The sequence below is a fragment of the Dermacentor variabilis genome, unplaced genomic scaffold, assembly GCF_050947875.1.
Source record: "Dermacentor variabilis isolate Ectoservices unplaced genomic scaffold, ASM5094787v1 scaffold_13, whole genome shotgun sequence".
In the NCBI taxonomy this organism is placed as follows: Eukaryota; Metazoa; Arthropoda; class Arachnida; order Ixodida; family Ixodidae; genus Dermacentor; species Dermacentor variabilis.
The window spans coordinates 17,161,577-17,178,054 of NW_027460291.1; the positions used below are offsets into that span (position 1 = coordinate 17,161,577).

General features: G+C 44.7%; 1 protein-coding gene across 4 annotated transcripts in view; it reads right to left on the reverse strand.

Annotated features, from left to right (window-relative positions):
• The window catches only part of DopEcR (G-protein coupled receptor DopEcR), a 238,651-nt gene that overhangs the window by 29,104 nt on the left and 193,069 nt on the right, over positions 1-16,478 (reverse strand). For 3 of the 4 annotated variants that reach the window (XM_075677580.1, XM_075677578.1, XM_075677579.1), the window contains one exon: positions 6,962-7,324. In XM_075677580.1, the coding sequence (XP_075533695.1) occupies positions 6,962-7,320 (359 nt within the window). In that variant the 5' untranslated portion in view covers positions 7,321-7,324. Of the gene's footprint in view, positions 1-6,961; positions 7,325-15,588; positions 15,714-16,478 lie in introns of all 4 variants that reach the window. The other variant, XM_075677577.1, reaches the window with a different exon arrangement.

The following is a 16,478-nucleotide window of genomic DNA, read 5'->3' on the forward strand; positions in this document are numbered from 1 at the left end:
CGGATGTGGAACATCCTTTGTCCCGCAGGCGTCACGAGTACGTGATCTTTCTGGGTGAAGGCAACTGTTGAATGAACCCCACACATGCTACCTGAAGGCATCAATGCTGCCGGATTCGAGAGAATCGTTACGTACGAACGAGAAGAAAGGGGGTTAACCGAGGGGCCCGATTTTTATAATTCGTATCATGAGACGGCCAACAAAGACACCGATTGAAACAGGAAAAATTGCTTGTACTTTCGATTTGAATTAGATAAAATGATGGATTAATGGCAATGAAAGTGGATGAAAAAACAACTTGCCGCAGGTGGGGAACGATCCCCCGCGTGATGCTGTAACTAATTGAGCTACCGCGGCGCGGTTTCACCATCCACTTTCTTGGGTATTTATATGCTACTACTAGAACTAACCTTGGGAGTGTTAGCCAGCGCCACCACTCACAAACTTTGGCGGCAGATGTGGAACATCCTCTCTCATGCAGGCGTCACGAGTACATGATCTTTCTGGGTGAAGGCAACTGTTCAATGAACCCCACACATGTTACCTGAAGGCATCAATGCTGCCGGATTCGAGAGCATCGTTATGTAAGAACGAGAAGAAAGGGGGTAAACCGAGGGGCCCAATTTTTGTTAATCGTATCATGAAACGCCAACAAAGAGATCAATGAAAACATAAGGGAAATTACTTCTACTTGCGAATTCAATTAAAGAAAATGATAAATTAATAGCAATGAAAATGAATGAAAAACAACTTGCCACAGGTGGGGAACGATCCCACGCGTGATGCTGTAACTAATTGAGCTTCTGCGGTGCGGTTTCACCATCCACTTTCTTGGGTATTTATATGCTACTACTAGAACTAACCTCGGGAGTGTTAGCCAGCGCCACCACTTACAAACTTTGGCGGTAGATGTGGAACATACTTTGTCCCGCAGGCGTCACAAGTACGTGATCTTTCTGGGTGAAGGCAACTGTTCAATGAACCCCACACATGCTACCTGAAGGCATCAATGCTGCCGGATTCGAGAGCATCGTTATGTAAGAACGAGAAGAAAGGGGGTAAACCGAGGGGCCCAATTTTTATTAATCGTATCATGAAACGCCAACAAAGAGATCAATGAAAACATAAGGGAAATTACTTCTACTTGCGAATTCAATTAAAGAAAATGATAAATTAATAGCAATGAAAATGAATGAAAAACAACTTGCCACAGGTGGGGAACGATCCCACGCGTGATGCTGTAACTAATTGAGCTTCTGCGGTGCGGTTTCACCATCCACTTTCTTGGGTATTTATATGCTACTACTAGAACTAACCTCGGGAGTGTTAGCCAGCGCCACCACTTACAAACTTTGGCGGTAGATGTGGAACATACTTTGTCCCGCAGGCGTCACGAGTACGTGATCTTTCTGGGTGAAGGCAACTGTACAATGAACCCCACACATGCTACCTGAAGGCATCAATGTTGCCAGATTCGAGAGCATCGTTATGTAAGAACGAGAAGAAAGGGAGTTAACCGAGGGGCCCCACTTTTATTAATCGTACCATGAGACGCCAACAAAGACACCGATGAAAACATAGGGAAAATTGCTTGTACTTGCGATTTGAATTAGAGAAAATGATGAATTAATGGCAATGAAAGTGGATGAAAAAACAACTTGCCCCATGTGGGGAACAATCCCACGTCTTCGCATTACGCGAAAATAACACAAACCGCTGACAGAAGCGAGTGTATACATCCGATGCCAGAGCATGTAGCAGCCCTTTAAATGTACACGCTCAGCTTATTTAACTCGACCATACCATATCTAATTAAAACTATCCCAACACGATACTCGAACATCAGCAAATGTAGCAAAGATAACACTATACGTATTAGCAGCGATTCAAGTGGTCAAGTAGAACATTGTTTGTGAGCTTCTGTACTGAACACGTCGTTCAATCATTCTTCAGAGCAATAATTAGCGAATACGCCACCTTTTTCTTTCTTCAACTTTCTGATACTCGACCGCAATACCTTAGAACAATGAGGTAGAATTTCCATGCTAAAGCGGTTATTGTCACCTGGCACTGATGGTATCAATTCTAAGTTTCTCCAACACCCGTAGCTCCGCCATACTTACCTTTAATTTTACTAGACCACTTAACAAGATTATTTTACCCCATGACACAATAAACGGTAAGGTGGTTCCGTTTATTATATCAGCATGCTTGCATGATCTATCCAATCACAGGCTCTTTCACTAACCTCGATACCTTGCCAAATTTTTGAACACTTCATTTTCACTCGCCTTGCAAATTTCCTGGAATCAAACAATTTTCTAGTTGCTCTAAACGCCTGTTCAGAATTTCGTTTTGTAAACCACAGCCCTTCAAATTTCCTAATGACTAGCATGCGTTTTCGAACTATGATAATGCAACGTGATAATGCAACTTAGAGAAAAGCGTAAGGCAGGGAGATACGATCTCTCTAATGCTACTCTTAGCGTGTTTACCGGAGGTATTCAGAGACCTTAATTGGGAAGAATTGGGGATAAGAGTTAATGGAGAATACCTTAGTAACTTGCGATTCGCTGCTGATATTGTATTGGTTATTAACTCAGGGGACCAATTGCAATGCATGCTCACTGACCTGGAGAGGCAAAGCAGAAAGGTGCGTCTAAAAATTGATCTGCAGAAAACTAAAGTAATGTTTAACAGTCTCGGAAGAGAACGGCAGTATACGGTAGGTAGCGAGGCACTGGAAGTGGTAAGGGAATACATCTACTTAGGACAGGTAGTGACCGCGGATTCGGATCATGAGACTGAAATAATCAGAAGAATAAGAATGGGCTGGGATGCGTTTGGCAGGCATTCTCAGATCATGAACTGTAGGTTGCCATTATCCCTCAAGAGAAAAGTGTATAACCGCTGTGCCTTACCAGTGCTCACGTACGGGGCAGAAACCTGGTGGCTTACGAAAAGGCATCTACTTAAATTGAGGACGAGGCAACGAGCTATGAAAAGAATAATGATGGCTGTAACGTTAAGGGATAAGAAAAGAGCAGATTGGGTGAGGGAACAAAAGCGAGTTAATGACATCTTAGTTGAAATCAAGAAAAATAAATGGGGGGCATGGGCAGGACATGTAAGGTGGAGGGAAGATAACCGATGGTCATTAAGGGTTACGGAGTGGATTCCAAGGGAAGGGAAGCGTAGCAGGGGTCGGCAGAAAGTTAGGTGGGCGGATGAGATTAAGAAGTTCGCAGGGACAACATGGCCACAATTAGTACATGACCGGGGTAGTTGGAGAAGTATGGGAGAGGCCTTTGCCCTGCAGTGGGCGTAACCATGCTGATGATGCTGATGATGAACGCAATGTACTGTATTTTTAGAGTTATCTAAAGCCTTTTTTTTTTAAATAATTCACCATTTACGTACCTATAAGGTCAGCCTTCTGTACATTGACTATTTATTATTCAGATGCATCTGTAACCCTCTGTCTAATTATACTCATTATGAAAACGACTCACCCGAGATACTAGTAGGCGTAACTCTGTGTTATCGCTTTTACGTTTCCTCTTCTACATTACCGACATGCCTAATGAAATCGCAGTTCTTTTTGCCTATTTGCCTATGACTGCGCAATTAACCGGAGCCGATGAGTCCGATGTGGTTACATCAGAATCAGATCTAGATATTGTTACTGCCTGGCTGATGCTATCCCGCTGAAACATGAATTTAACATCAAAAATGTAATGTCGTGAAAATCTGACGCAGTCAAGTATTTTTCGTAATTGCCATATTAACCACCACTCACTTGAATCAGTATCATGCACATTATAATCAGTAAAGTGCACATTATAAATAATTCCTCAACAAAACGACATATTGAACACAATACGTTCATAGCTAATCGCATGCTGGTTTACACGAATTGCCATATTCCTCTAGTATGCCGTTATCTATTTGGCCCTGACGGGAATGTATAGAGAAGCAGTTACGCTTTCTCCTGTTTAGCTCTGTTTACGGTAGTTCCTTTGCACTGCCTTCCTAATCTACACGTAGTCTGGTAAAGTTTCTCCTTGACGTCTTCCAAGGTGATAATCGGCGTTGACGAAGGATGAGGCATGTTGGAGGTAACAAAACTTGGAGATATATTAAAGCGAAAATATTTACACCGTAAAATTCAGAGTTTCCAGAACACTCATGAAAAACACGCATAAATAGCGCCTTACTCTTTCCCAAGGCTACGACAACTGCTGCTACATACGACCGACCGAGTCTCACTGTTCGACCACGAAGTGGTTGCGACCCAGACTAGCCTTGCATCGCACGGTGTCTTACTAATCTATCAGTTTAGCTATTACAGCCTCGACTGAAAAAATGGGTTCCAGACATACTGTAAATACACTTCAGTAAACACTAAAAAAGGGGAGGTCGCAACTGCTCGCCCGCCTCAACATTCCACTAACCAATGCAGTTATAGCTGAAGTTAAACCACCTAATGAATCGTGCCTAATCTCGTTAGCAGAGTTGTGAGACTTTAGGCAAGCGTTTTTCACTCTTTGCTATTATGGCTCTCTCTTTTTATCTCACGCTGCATGTGTGCCTCTAATTTCTGCGCAATTTGTCCGCAGACGTGCTCTCACCAGAAGTTACACGCGCATCGGCAATTAACTACGCTGTCCTCTATCAGCTTTCGACGACTGCGCTGTTGTTGAATTGGAGAATATTTGGCACCGTCTCTGCGCAGGTCATATACCGCGTAAAAGGTGCTTGCCATTGCGGGTCCTTTGTTGGATGCATTTAAACCTGACAAAAGGCCGTGTGACATCATCGCCCCATATCTTTGGTGATGGTATCAAGGCTCCCACATTTAGTAGGTAGTTACCCCCCCCCCCCAATCGAGCGCTTCATGCACAGTCAATTGCCATGCTGAGAAAGAGCCGAAAAACTGCTTGTATAGTTGGTGCACCAGGCTGCCTATTCTGCATGCTTGAGAGATGAACGGGTTAACAGATCTGTTTTGTATTACGCTTTCTTTTGTTATCATTATGTGCTGATCGCCTCACTTTAAAATGCATTATGTTCTTGCATTGCACCCTTCTGTTAAGCAAATTTCACTTATATTGGATTATTATGCAGGTTTTCTCTTTTCTGTGTATATTCCCTCAATTTATTTTTTCTATCATGCGCTTATTGTTGCAATCAAACTTGTATTACGCATATTTACACTGTACCATGCATTAATATGTCGTTATTATTCAGGCGCCCTTTTTAATATTCAAACTCCTCTACAACGAACACTTCCACAGCGAAATGACTTCCATAACGGAGGTTCTATTCTGTCCTGGTCAAATTTATATCTTTTACCTGTATTACGAATGCCTCTACAACGAAGACCACTATAACGAGTTTACCTGTACAACGAAGGAATATAAGGCAGACTTGTTGCTTAACAACGAGTGCCACGTAATGCTGTCACCAGTACCCTTCACAGGCGTCACCACGGTGGGGTCCGCGCTAGCGCTAACGGCGTCTTTAGTGACGCGCTTGACGAGCGGCCGGATGTCACAAGTCCTGTTGCACTGCTCCAGAAATTGCTTAAGTCGTACTCTGCTTGTTGGGACACACCAGCAGGAGCAATGACTGACCAGTATGTCGCAGTTGAAGACGTGATGATGTAATCGTAACTGACGACTGGGGGTGTGTTCAAATGTATTTTATGCGGCAGGACGCAAATGTCTACGAAGGCAACTGACATGAAGACCCTGCAAACGAACCGAGAATTTTTACGGCAAGGTAGGCGTGGTTGCTTTCAACGATCTGCAGTTTACTCGGCGTAGCGCCGCAGAGCATGCTGGGAGACTCGGTGCAATAAGTTTGGCTGCAGTCGCACATTCTTACAAAGTGTGCACACAAACAAATTAGCGACTTATTCCCCTAAGTTGCCCTTGAATTCATGTGAAATAAAGTTTTTTTTCTCATTGCTGCTGCTGTACGTGCTTAGCCTCCTCGGTTATGAGCGGCGGAGTGCACGACCTAAAAAGCGAAGGAATTGGGAGGTCCCGAGCCCTTCCTTATCAAGGTGCTTATTTGTAGTTATGTGTACATATTAGTCCCTCCGCTCTGCAATGTTTGACTGTAAGTTTTGACGGCACTATAAATAAATAAATAATCATAAAAAATCAGCAGTTTCACCCAGAAAGGCGAAGCATCGATTGCAATAGAAAATTGGTGGACAGCTATGCGAAGTGAGAATAGCAGTTTTATCGGCCGTGTAAACTTGTAAATATAGGCACACTAACTAAATTAACAAGCATGGCGTCACGCGCGCACAAGCAAACTTAAACACATCAGACTAGATGACAGAGGAAAAACGCTGGCGTGAGGAAACGCGGCAGCAGCAGCGAGCGAAGTGACATTCCTGGCTGCCTATCACTGCAACGCAAATTTAGTGCCGAGAAGACATAGCACGCACAAAGCTACAAGCCGCTGAAGCACCTGGACTCCGCCCCAAACGCAGATTGCTCTTAAAATACGGTCGCTCGACCACGCGCAGCCGACACATCCATAGTCGCAGCCAGAGTAGACCACCCCCTCTATCCCCTCGCCCGGAGCCTCGCAAGCTTGGGTGTCTCGCATACGACGATAGACGGCACGCTTTCGTTTCCTTCGCGCGGGCGAGATCAACCCGCAATCGTGGGCTCCCCTCGCACGTCTTCACTCGCACATACAGCGTCGGGCACGCGGCGACGGTGTTATAGCCCTTGTACTTTATAGGGAACCTCACGGCGACTACAGAAATGGGATTAGAGTGTCCGTATAATTGCTATCGCAATAATTAAGCCTGAAACCAGGTAAAGTAAGCGCCGCAGTTTCATTTTCATCATGCACACGTAGGTAGAAACCAATGATAGGCACCTTGAACAACCAATAATGTAGGACCAAAGTTGGAAGGACAAGGTTAAAGTGGTACCTGAGCGGCTTGCGTATGGCCAGGTATCTGTCTACAGAGAGCCACATGAAGCTGTAGATGGAGACGCTCCAGAGCGTCAGGGCCACGTAGCCACTAAGGCGGCACACGAAGTCCCCGTAGACCCAGTCCTGGACGATGGCCGGGTACACCGATAGCGGCACCACAAGCACACCGCACAGCAGGTCTGCCACGGCCAGCGAGAGCAGGTAGTAGTCCAGCACCTGGCGCGTGCTGTGCAACAGGGTGGCGATCACGAGCACGTTGGCCGCCACCACGCTCACACAGATCACCAGTAGCACGAGCGCCTCGGCCAGCCGTGCCGCGCTGGGCAGCGGGTCGTCGGAGTCCGCCGGGAGCATCACCCTGCACCGGTGCCCAGCCACGCTTACCGCACTGCCTTTCGCCAGCGAGGCTGGCAATAATTAAGAAATGCCACAGAGAATTCTCACAATTGTCATTCCTCAGCATTCTTTCTGCTACTTGGGTTGTGCATACTGATTTAGACAGCTTATGCATGTCTACCCACCGCTATCAATCATCGACTATTGCACTGTTATAACGACTACACGTGTTAACTTGACCAATGATGCATTTCGTTTACAGATGGCGCCACGGAACGGACAGATTCTGCTGGGGTACTGGCCAAACAATGCTTGCATATTGAATGAGTCTATGAGTCTCCTGTTCTGTCACACTGGGGAGTGAGGCTATATCTTGTGAACAATATGAATGTTCTGTACACTGCAGAATGATGGTGATATGTTGGCAATGCGCTGTGCTTCTGCTTGTACTCCCTCGCAGCATGAAATTGCGCGTGGCAATATTTCCATCATCCCAGGTGTTTGCGCCGACGAAGGCTCGCACGCCAGCCTAAACATTTGGAAACCAGGCTTTTCGTACGTGCGTCCGTCACTCCCCTTGTGTGCAACGAATGTGTTTTCTTTACGTTAACAGAATTTTCGAAAAATCTCTGGTGGCGCATAGCACAAATTGAATTGAACTGGATTACTCTAAAAGGCGAACGTCACTGGACATAAAAATGCATAATTGGCTACGTAACATAATTTCACGAATCAATATTTTAACTAATTACATTAGCTCAGATATTACATTATGAGAAATGAAGCCAGTGATTTGACAGAGTACATCCACTCGGAACGAATTTCGAAACTCGCAACACTTTTCAGATAAGCGCTGTCCAACTTGCGGTGAACATTCCGTGTTGTTTCACGTAGGATTTTTTTTTTCTTTTACGAAACGCATTTTTATCCACTGAAGCTTCAAAATTACTGGAACAACAAAGCATTGCGTCGCAAACTTTGAGAACGTATTTTAAAAACTGGTGTCTTCATGACAATTTACTGCAAGTGGATATGACTTGCGTCTACACCGGCTACACTTCACGGGCTACAATCCGTAAGTTGCACTATGTGCCATAAAGTAATTAGCCTAAACATTAATTAGCAAAATTGGAGTAAACTATTTAATTTGATTTCTTGCGAAAATAATGGCCGCCTCCTGGAGTAATCAAGCTCAAGAAGAAGAAAATTGGTGCATATTAACGGGCGATTTCTAAAATATATGTGAACTACAAAAAAGCGCCTTAAGAAACTAGGCACTGCATTACTGCGCAATATATGTGAGTCATTGCTTTAAGCTCGAGTTTGTGAACGTATACGTGGGGTTAACTGATGGAAAGTTTCCTGCTAAACATCTCTCATTGCGTGTAACGCATTGATTAGATGTTGAGTGCGCTGTTGTCTGATACTCTATTTTGAGCGCTGACCGGATCTGAGAACATTGCGTCGGAGGCCGACATGGCTGAAACATGACGTCGACTTTTTGGTTTTGTTGCTAATTGTGATTATTTTTAAATAATTTTTTTCTTGGATTTGACAAGCCGCTGGTAATGATATGTCACACATGGACTATAAGGCGCATTTCTTCATTCCAATGTATGAAATAGCCTGATTTATGCAAATTTAGGAGAACACGTGCGGTCGCTATATTGCACGGAGAGGTCAGACGGTATTCTACCCATCAACCGCCGGTTATACTCGATTAATCTCCGGAAGAGATTGGTGTAAAGGCCGGTCTGTGAGACATAAAAGCCACAGCAGCTCAAATGAACTACACTTGTGCGGCACTTGACCAAGTTAGCATAATTTACCTTCTCGTTCTATCTGTGCAGGTTCTTTTCCTACTCTAAACTCCCTTTACGTGCCACCAGCTTCGTTGAGCCTGCAGGACGTGCAGTCTTCGGAACCCCGCCCCCTGCAGGCGTCTGAGACATCACGTCAGAGATAAACACTGGGCGTACTCCGAGGGTACCGGAATGTGCCATTTGGGCGATTGGCACGCGCTAAAATACCTGGTCGATCAATACAGGGCTTAGGAACGCACCACGGTGATTAGACATAGGAAAGGCCAGTTAAAAAACACAGCAAAGCACAATCGAAGGCAGTGATGCATTGCTACAAATATTGCCTAACTACCTCGGCACTGTTCAGTCATCGAATGCCGGCTTTCCTATTGATGCATTGACGGTGTTGGTCATGAAAAAATGCCAACTCATTGCCCCTCGCCTTTCCTACGCTCTAAAGATATTTCAGCTCACTCATAAGAGGATGTTTTTTCAGCGACAGACAAAAAATAAAATCAGCAGACTTCAGCGACTTCTGTGTAACTAGAGCCGGCCTAGACAACACTCGTGACGCCGATATTAGCTAAATTAATTGCTCGGTTGATATTCTATGTACTTTGATTTAGAGTTAACCATGTTTTCAAGTCTGCTGTATTCCCTTGTGTGCTTAAAGCACGAAAACATCGCCTGCGCAACACAAGCGACCGTTCTTTTAATGTTCATCCCACATGCTCTCGGCACACCCTAAAGTCCTTTGGTGTAAACCCCTTTCCTTTGCGATGAAGAATCCCTTACCAAAAGAAGCCTTGCCCCTGCCACACGCTACTATGTGTTTGGCTAAAGGTACGTTCAACGTTGTCACCCTTCAACTTTTCTTACAGATAGGTTAGTCAGAACCAACGGTGTTTCTATGTACGTCCGACGTATTTCCTTGCTCTGTTGCTTGTTTCCCGTTGGTATACTTCCGGGCCCGCTCAACAGGTAAATACACGCCGTCCTCGATTCAGCGCTTGTTGTGCGTGTATGCCGGTGCAGCGTGCCTGAGTCGGCGCTGGCAGCGCAGACAGCGGGCTCATCCCTGCTGCCACCGCATCCTGTTACGCGGCGTGGATAAGGCCGCTTTCACAGCAATAAAGCGTGTTCCGTTCCTTCGACTGGATAATATGACAACGCGTGTTCCTCTAAAATAGACCAATGATGCAATGGCGCATTGCTCCACTAAGGCGTTGGGCGCGCATGCGTCCGTGTTGGAGAATTTCGCAATTACGAAGAGGTCAAGACGCCGATCCACCGATTCAGAGAAACGTTGACAGAAGCATAGAAGCGCAGATCTTCTCCCAACAGTTGGCTCCACCACAGACCGCTCTTCAAGTCACTTTTAGTTCGCAGACGAGTGCGGGTGACGTACAGATTGCTTTTTCTCTGAAAGCAGTTCATTATCGACGCTTCCTAGGGAGACTTTTTTCAAACATGCCACCACGCAGCCTCTAATAAGAACGTACACATTGGTACCGCGAGTTGTGGCGCCGTATGAGACTTCGAAGTTCTGCATACGCGTGAAAAGCATTTGTGTCCGTGTGCTGCTAGCTCGATGCGGTTACGTAAAGCAGCGAATTCTGCCTCGATGGGTTACGGCGCAGACTCGACGAACAGCACACGTGCTCCCTTCGATGGCATCCGCTGCCGACGTGCCTGAGGGCTCGGTTTCCTGCCGAAACGGGTCTCCAATGCGTCATAGACGGGGGTCTGGTGTGAATCGTGGGAAGCGCACGAGAGCTCGTATTTACATACACTTAAATTACAGGTGGCATTCATTGGTTATTTATTTATTTATTCATTCATTTATTTATTTAGTGCCCACAGGCGCCAAACAGCGTTACAGTGCGGGAGAAGATTTTACAAACACTTAGGAGCGTTCTCTCTGGGTGCAAGACCACCAACAATTTAATTACACTTACACTCGGTAACTCGTTAATACAGCCAGTTTCGCATTTCAAATACGTTGGAGCTATTTTTGATAGTGATTTACATTGGAGAGAACTAATTAACAGCGTATCCAAGAAATTAGTCATTGGTTGCCACACGTTCTTTAAGGCGAGATATTTTCCGTACGATGTACGACGCTCCCTCTACTATGCTTTCTGTCATTCAAATATCAGTTACTGTTGTGAATCTTGGGGGCAGACATATAAAACCTACTTATTGCCTCTACTTCGTCTGCATTGACCGCGACAACTACTAATTCGGGTCATTTCGGTATCATCGTTTTTCATGATAATCGTGCACTATCCTCTTGGTGCTTGCGCATATATAAAACTTCGCTCTTGATCAACACTATAATAAACACTAATTCTACCCTTCCGTTAAGCCTCTCCTTCGTTTCACCTTCTCGTAGTACAAGGCAAGCATCCAATTGCAATTTTAACCAGCCTAAATATAACAATGTATATGGTGAACGCCTGATCGAGTTCAGTGGAGTCAAAATATAGAACGTACTACCGTTAGAGGTTAAAGCAGCGAGACATATCAAAATGACCACTAAACTGCATTACAAGTGTAATGAAACTCTGTCTGAAACTCTTGTTATGTGAATTTTCTTTTTGTGTCATATTTTTCTCTTGGATTCTATGTGTGTATTTGGTAAACATTTTCTATTACAGCTGTATAATATGGTGTTGTAGACATCTAAATTGTTCTTCAGCCCTTCACACTCTGCGGCTGAATTGCTTGTAATTTTTCTATTGGAACGGCCACTAGCCTTTGCAGCTATCGGTCAAAACAGTGTTTTGTACATAATTCGTGTTTTATTGAATAAAGGTTCACATAAAAAAAGAGTTTTCCTACACAATGTGTGAGCAAGATAAGAAAATAACAACAAAAGTTCGACAAAACTTACAGCCGTTGCAAAACACGTTAAGTTACATATGGACAATACAATAGAAATGTCAAAGAAACGGGAAAGTGTCACTTCAAGAGGTAAAAAAAAAAATGCATCATTTCACACAGTCTTGGCCACGCCAGCAGGCAACTTGTTTCATTCTTGTATAGTTTTTTTATTTTAAAAAATGTTTTCATAAGCAGTTTTGTCTTGCACGGAACTTCTAGTAACTTTAGTTCATTATCCACGCGTTGTGACCGGCAATGAGGCAGCATTACATTCTTGTCCCTTCGTATACTGATTATACCGTAGTATTGGAATGAAAAGGCTTCAGACGCAGCTTTCTACGTCGTCCTTCTAAGGCATCCAGTTTAAATTCCTCCTTAGCACTCGCAGCGTTGAACTTAACTGTGTGTCGACCTTACAGGTACCGCACACCTAGATTCTGCACCCTCTCAAGTTTACCAATGTTATGTTCCGTCGGAGGGTCTTACACTGCACAGGCGTAGTCGAGGACGGACCCAGCGTACGTTTTGTATAGCCGCTCTTGTGAAGACTGGCTGAATGCTCTGGAGTTCCTACGAAGAAAACATAGCATTTTACCTGCCTTAGCAGTTACGTAGTTAACCTGTTTCTGCATTGAGAATTCTGGGGTGTACCAAGAACTCAGGTATTTACAATGTGTTACTTTAGCTATTGCATTGTTGTTCAAGGCCTAAGTGAAATGTGAGGAGTTCTTCTTTCGAGTGAATGTCATGTTGACTGTTTTGGTTAGGTTTAGCTGCATGCACCACGTTGTGCACCACTCACTAATTAGATTGAGGTGTTGCTGAACCGGGCTGGCATCATCCATGCCACTAGACACCCTGCAAAGCACGCAGTCATCGGCAAACAGCCCTAACTGCGATGTCAGACTTTCGCCAATATCACTTATGTAGAATGAATAAAGCCTTTATTTTAAGGAAGGGGATGGCTCTAGGCCGCTGTTGGGGGATTAGGAGGGAAAGGAATGTGGGTTCCCGGATTGTTGGCTGAAGCACATCTTCATCTCAGTCTTTGATCTTCCCCTTTATGCAAACTCAGGTCCATGTTCAGTGCTCTATTAACCGCAATAAGAAACGGCATGGGCTGGTCGACTACTTCTACACTACTCGAAACAAGCCACTTTGTCTGCCATATTTAGCAATGGCTTTCTGTGTTTAAGGGTTATTTTGTATTCCAATTCCTATGGAGAATAAAAACAGCAAAGGCCCATGTCTATTACGAACACGCATACCATCGCAAGTCGGCGGTTTTGTTAGCATTGTGATAAAATCTACAATTACTGTGCTGAGTACCTGGGTTAGATACCAATACACTATAGTTTTCTTAGTTCTTTTTTTTTGTTTTTTGACTGCTGCATTTTTTCCAAACGGGCCACGCGTATACTTGGGTTTATTGTCCCATTATTCTATGAGCTGCAGTGCTCGTGTAAGAAGAGCGGCATAAACGTAGTGCATAAAGAGCGCAATAGGCGTTCTCACACGCGTGATCGGGGAGGTCAGGTCAGGCCGTGGGGACGCGCACCTTGCTGGCATTGGCCGTTGCCGCATATAAGCGGCGAAAACGTTTTCGCAACGTCAGAGAGGCTGTTGATGAGAAAACAACTAAGACGAAAATTAAGGCACGACCTGGAATTGAACCTGGGACTGCAATATGGCAAGTCCGAGGTGCCACCGCTAAGCCCCCGCCAACATTTCTTTTATTGCACGCAATTACGAGAGATGTTATCGGGAAATTATTTAGATTTTAGACACAGGAGACAAAAAACAAACAAACTCATATGCTACGCTGTCCAATGAAAGTTCTCAAGCAAGGAGAAGCGTCCAGAACGCAAATCCTCTCGGCAACGGCATCAAAGGTTTCAACCACACTACGCACTTGAGCGACCCCTTCTCAAAAGACCGGCCTTGTCGAGCGAGGTGGCTCGGCATGTCTGTCAATTATGCGGCTTCTCCATACTGAATAGAGTCGTAATAACAAAAACGAATCATATGGTGTATTACTGAGTGTTTTTTTTTTCAAAGGAAAGAACAAGATACCCTAGGACATGAGAGGAAGTTCTTTTCTGCTAGTTCTTTGTAAAATGTCCCAAAAACTAACATGCCTCGCGAGAAAGAACAGTGTTCTATTGTCTCAGGTTGGTTGCGAAGGCTGCAATTTGAATTCTAGGGCACATATACTCCTTTTTCAGGAAGTCATGTAGTAATTGGCAAGGAGGAAATGTGCAGATGAAAGAGAAATGTTTTCGCTACTGGCGTTATACACATTCTGCGCACACGGCAAAGAACTTGTTGACTAAATCGAAACAAACACAGCTTTTCATAGATGGGTTAAGGGAGGAGGTTATGTTGAAGTTGTACATTTAGGGACATTCGATCGACGCTAAACAAATATTGAGTGAATCTGGCTTATAACAATGAAATTGTGTCGACAAGATCTATTAGGAAGCCTATTATTTATTAGTGGCAATTCATGAGCCACATTTCTCGTTACAAAAAGAAAAGGTAGGTGTGAAGGAAGACGTGCTCTATTAACCGCAATATGAAGCGGTTGACGGACGTATTTCAAGATACAATAATAGCATGACAAGTTGTCGCACAAACAAATGCACAAGACTTCCCTTATCACGTGGAAGAAAAAGGCAGTCCCTTTTCATGGCTTCCGTCGATGAACGACAAATAAAACATATTCTATGCATGTCAATGCTATGTAAAACGGAAAAAAATTACGTAATTTTCCCTTTCGCATGGTCAGTGCCAAGCAATTACCTAACGCTACCTGCATTACGCCGTTTTAAAATGAGCGACGCTTGCTCCAGGCCAGTGTTGCCCAGTCGGCGTCGCGCCCCTTTTGCCGCCGGTCGGACGCGAAGCGCCGCCGAGAGGAATGCGCCACGGAAGCGTCGAGTGAAACCATTGAGCGACGAAGGCCAATGTGACGCTATAAGAAAATATGCGGTTTTACATGCCAATACCAGGATGTGATAATGAGGAACGTCACAGTGATGGACTCCGCAAATTTGGACCACCTGGGGTTTTTTAACGTGCATCTAAGCACATGGGTGTTTTCGCCCCCACTGAAATGCCGTGGGCGGGTTTCGATCCCGCAGCCTCGTGCTTAGCAGCCAAACACCATAGCGACTAAGCAACCACGGCGGGTAATAATATGACGCTATGGAGGCGACGTAGCTTTAGACACTTGGTATGTTTCCAGTGTGCAACAAAGGAAAACACATGGTAGTGCTTCATTATACTGAAACTTAAAGACGCTAAAAAGCCCCTGTGCATGGTCAATGCCATGTAAAGAATGCAATTAAGCAGCGCTAACTGGATTTCACTTTAAAATGTCTACGATGGCTTCGTACTATAATGTGCTGCAGTAGTAAAAGTTAATTGTCATATAAATTGCGTTACTACCAAGTATAATATAGCTTTTCAAAGCACCAACATTTTATATACAGCCACACTTTGTTTCGTCAAGATGCCTTTTGCTGAAGAACGGCACAACAAGTCACCCCTTCAGACCCACAAAGGATTTCATATGTCTGCCTTTCCATACCCTTACCAAAACGCAGACACTCCTTTGTCGTCCCGCGCGGTAGATGCTCTCGTGTTGCGCGTGGTGCGGAGCGTCGGCGAAATGCCGCGAAGGCGACGGAGAAGACAAAAGGGCCGCAACGCTGCTGGCGTCTGGCGAAGAGAATTGAAAGAAGGAAACAGGAAATAACGAAGGAAAACACTCGGCCAATAGCCAAATTACGCGCGAAGGGGAAGGAAAAGAGAAAACAAATGCTGGCAGAAGCTCCTGCAGCAGCACTGAACCGAGCCCACTGCGACGTGCAGGTATACGTATACGCTGATGTTGTCGCATTTGTTTCCACGTCAAATGATATACGTATCTTATATAAAAAAAATTTACAGTCGCATTTTAATCATATTGAAATGTGGCTTTAAGGACTACAAATGTCGCTAAATGTGAACGACAGAAGAGTGCAATCATTTTCCCCCTTAATTTTCCCTGTCCGAATAGCACAGACACACGGTCAGGAGATAGTTCCGCAGGTACAATCATTATAATATCTGGTAATGATTTACACAGAAAACCTTAATTGGTGGACATACATTAAGTACATCGCATCTAAAGGAGCACGTGCTCTCGGACGAAGGGTCAGCAGCAGTGGTTTCGGAATGCGCAGGGACACTCTCCTGATGGGTCACTGTTTCTGTCCACCCAAATTTACAGTTTGGTTACGTGTTATTTTCTGGATGTCCCACTCATAACTTACGGCCTCTCGTATTTTCCAAGATGAATCATTACATTTAGGTCTCGACCTTCCAAAATTTGTAGTGAATAACATTCTTTATCACGAAGCTCACTTGAGGCGGAACCGCATGGCGTGATTTCAGGCGCGATTGACGCGCGGGTGGTGGGACGCGCGCGTCAGTTTGACGCGT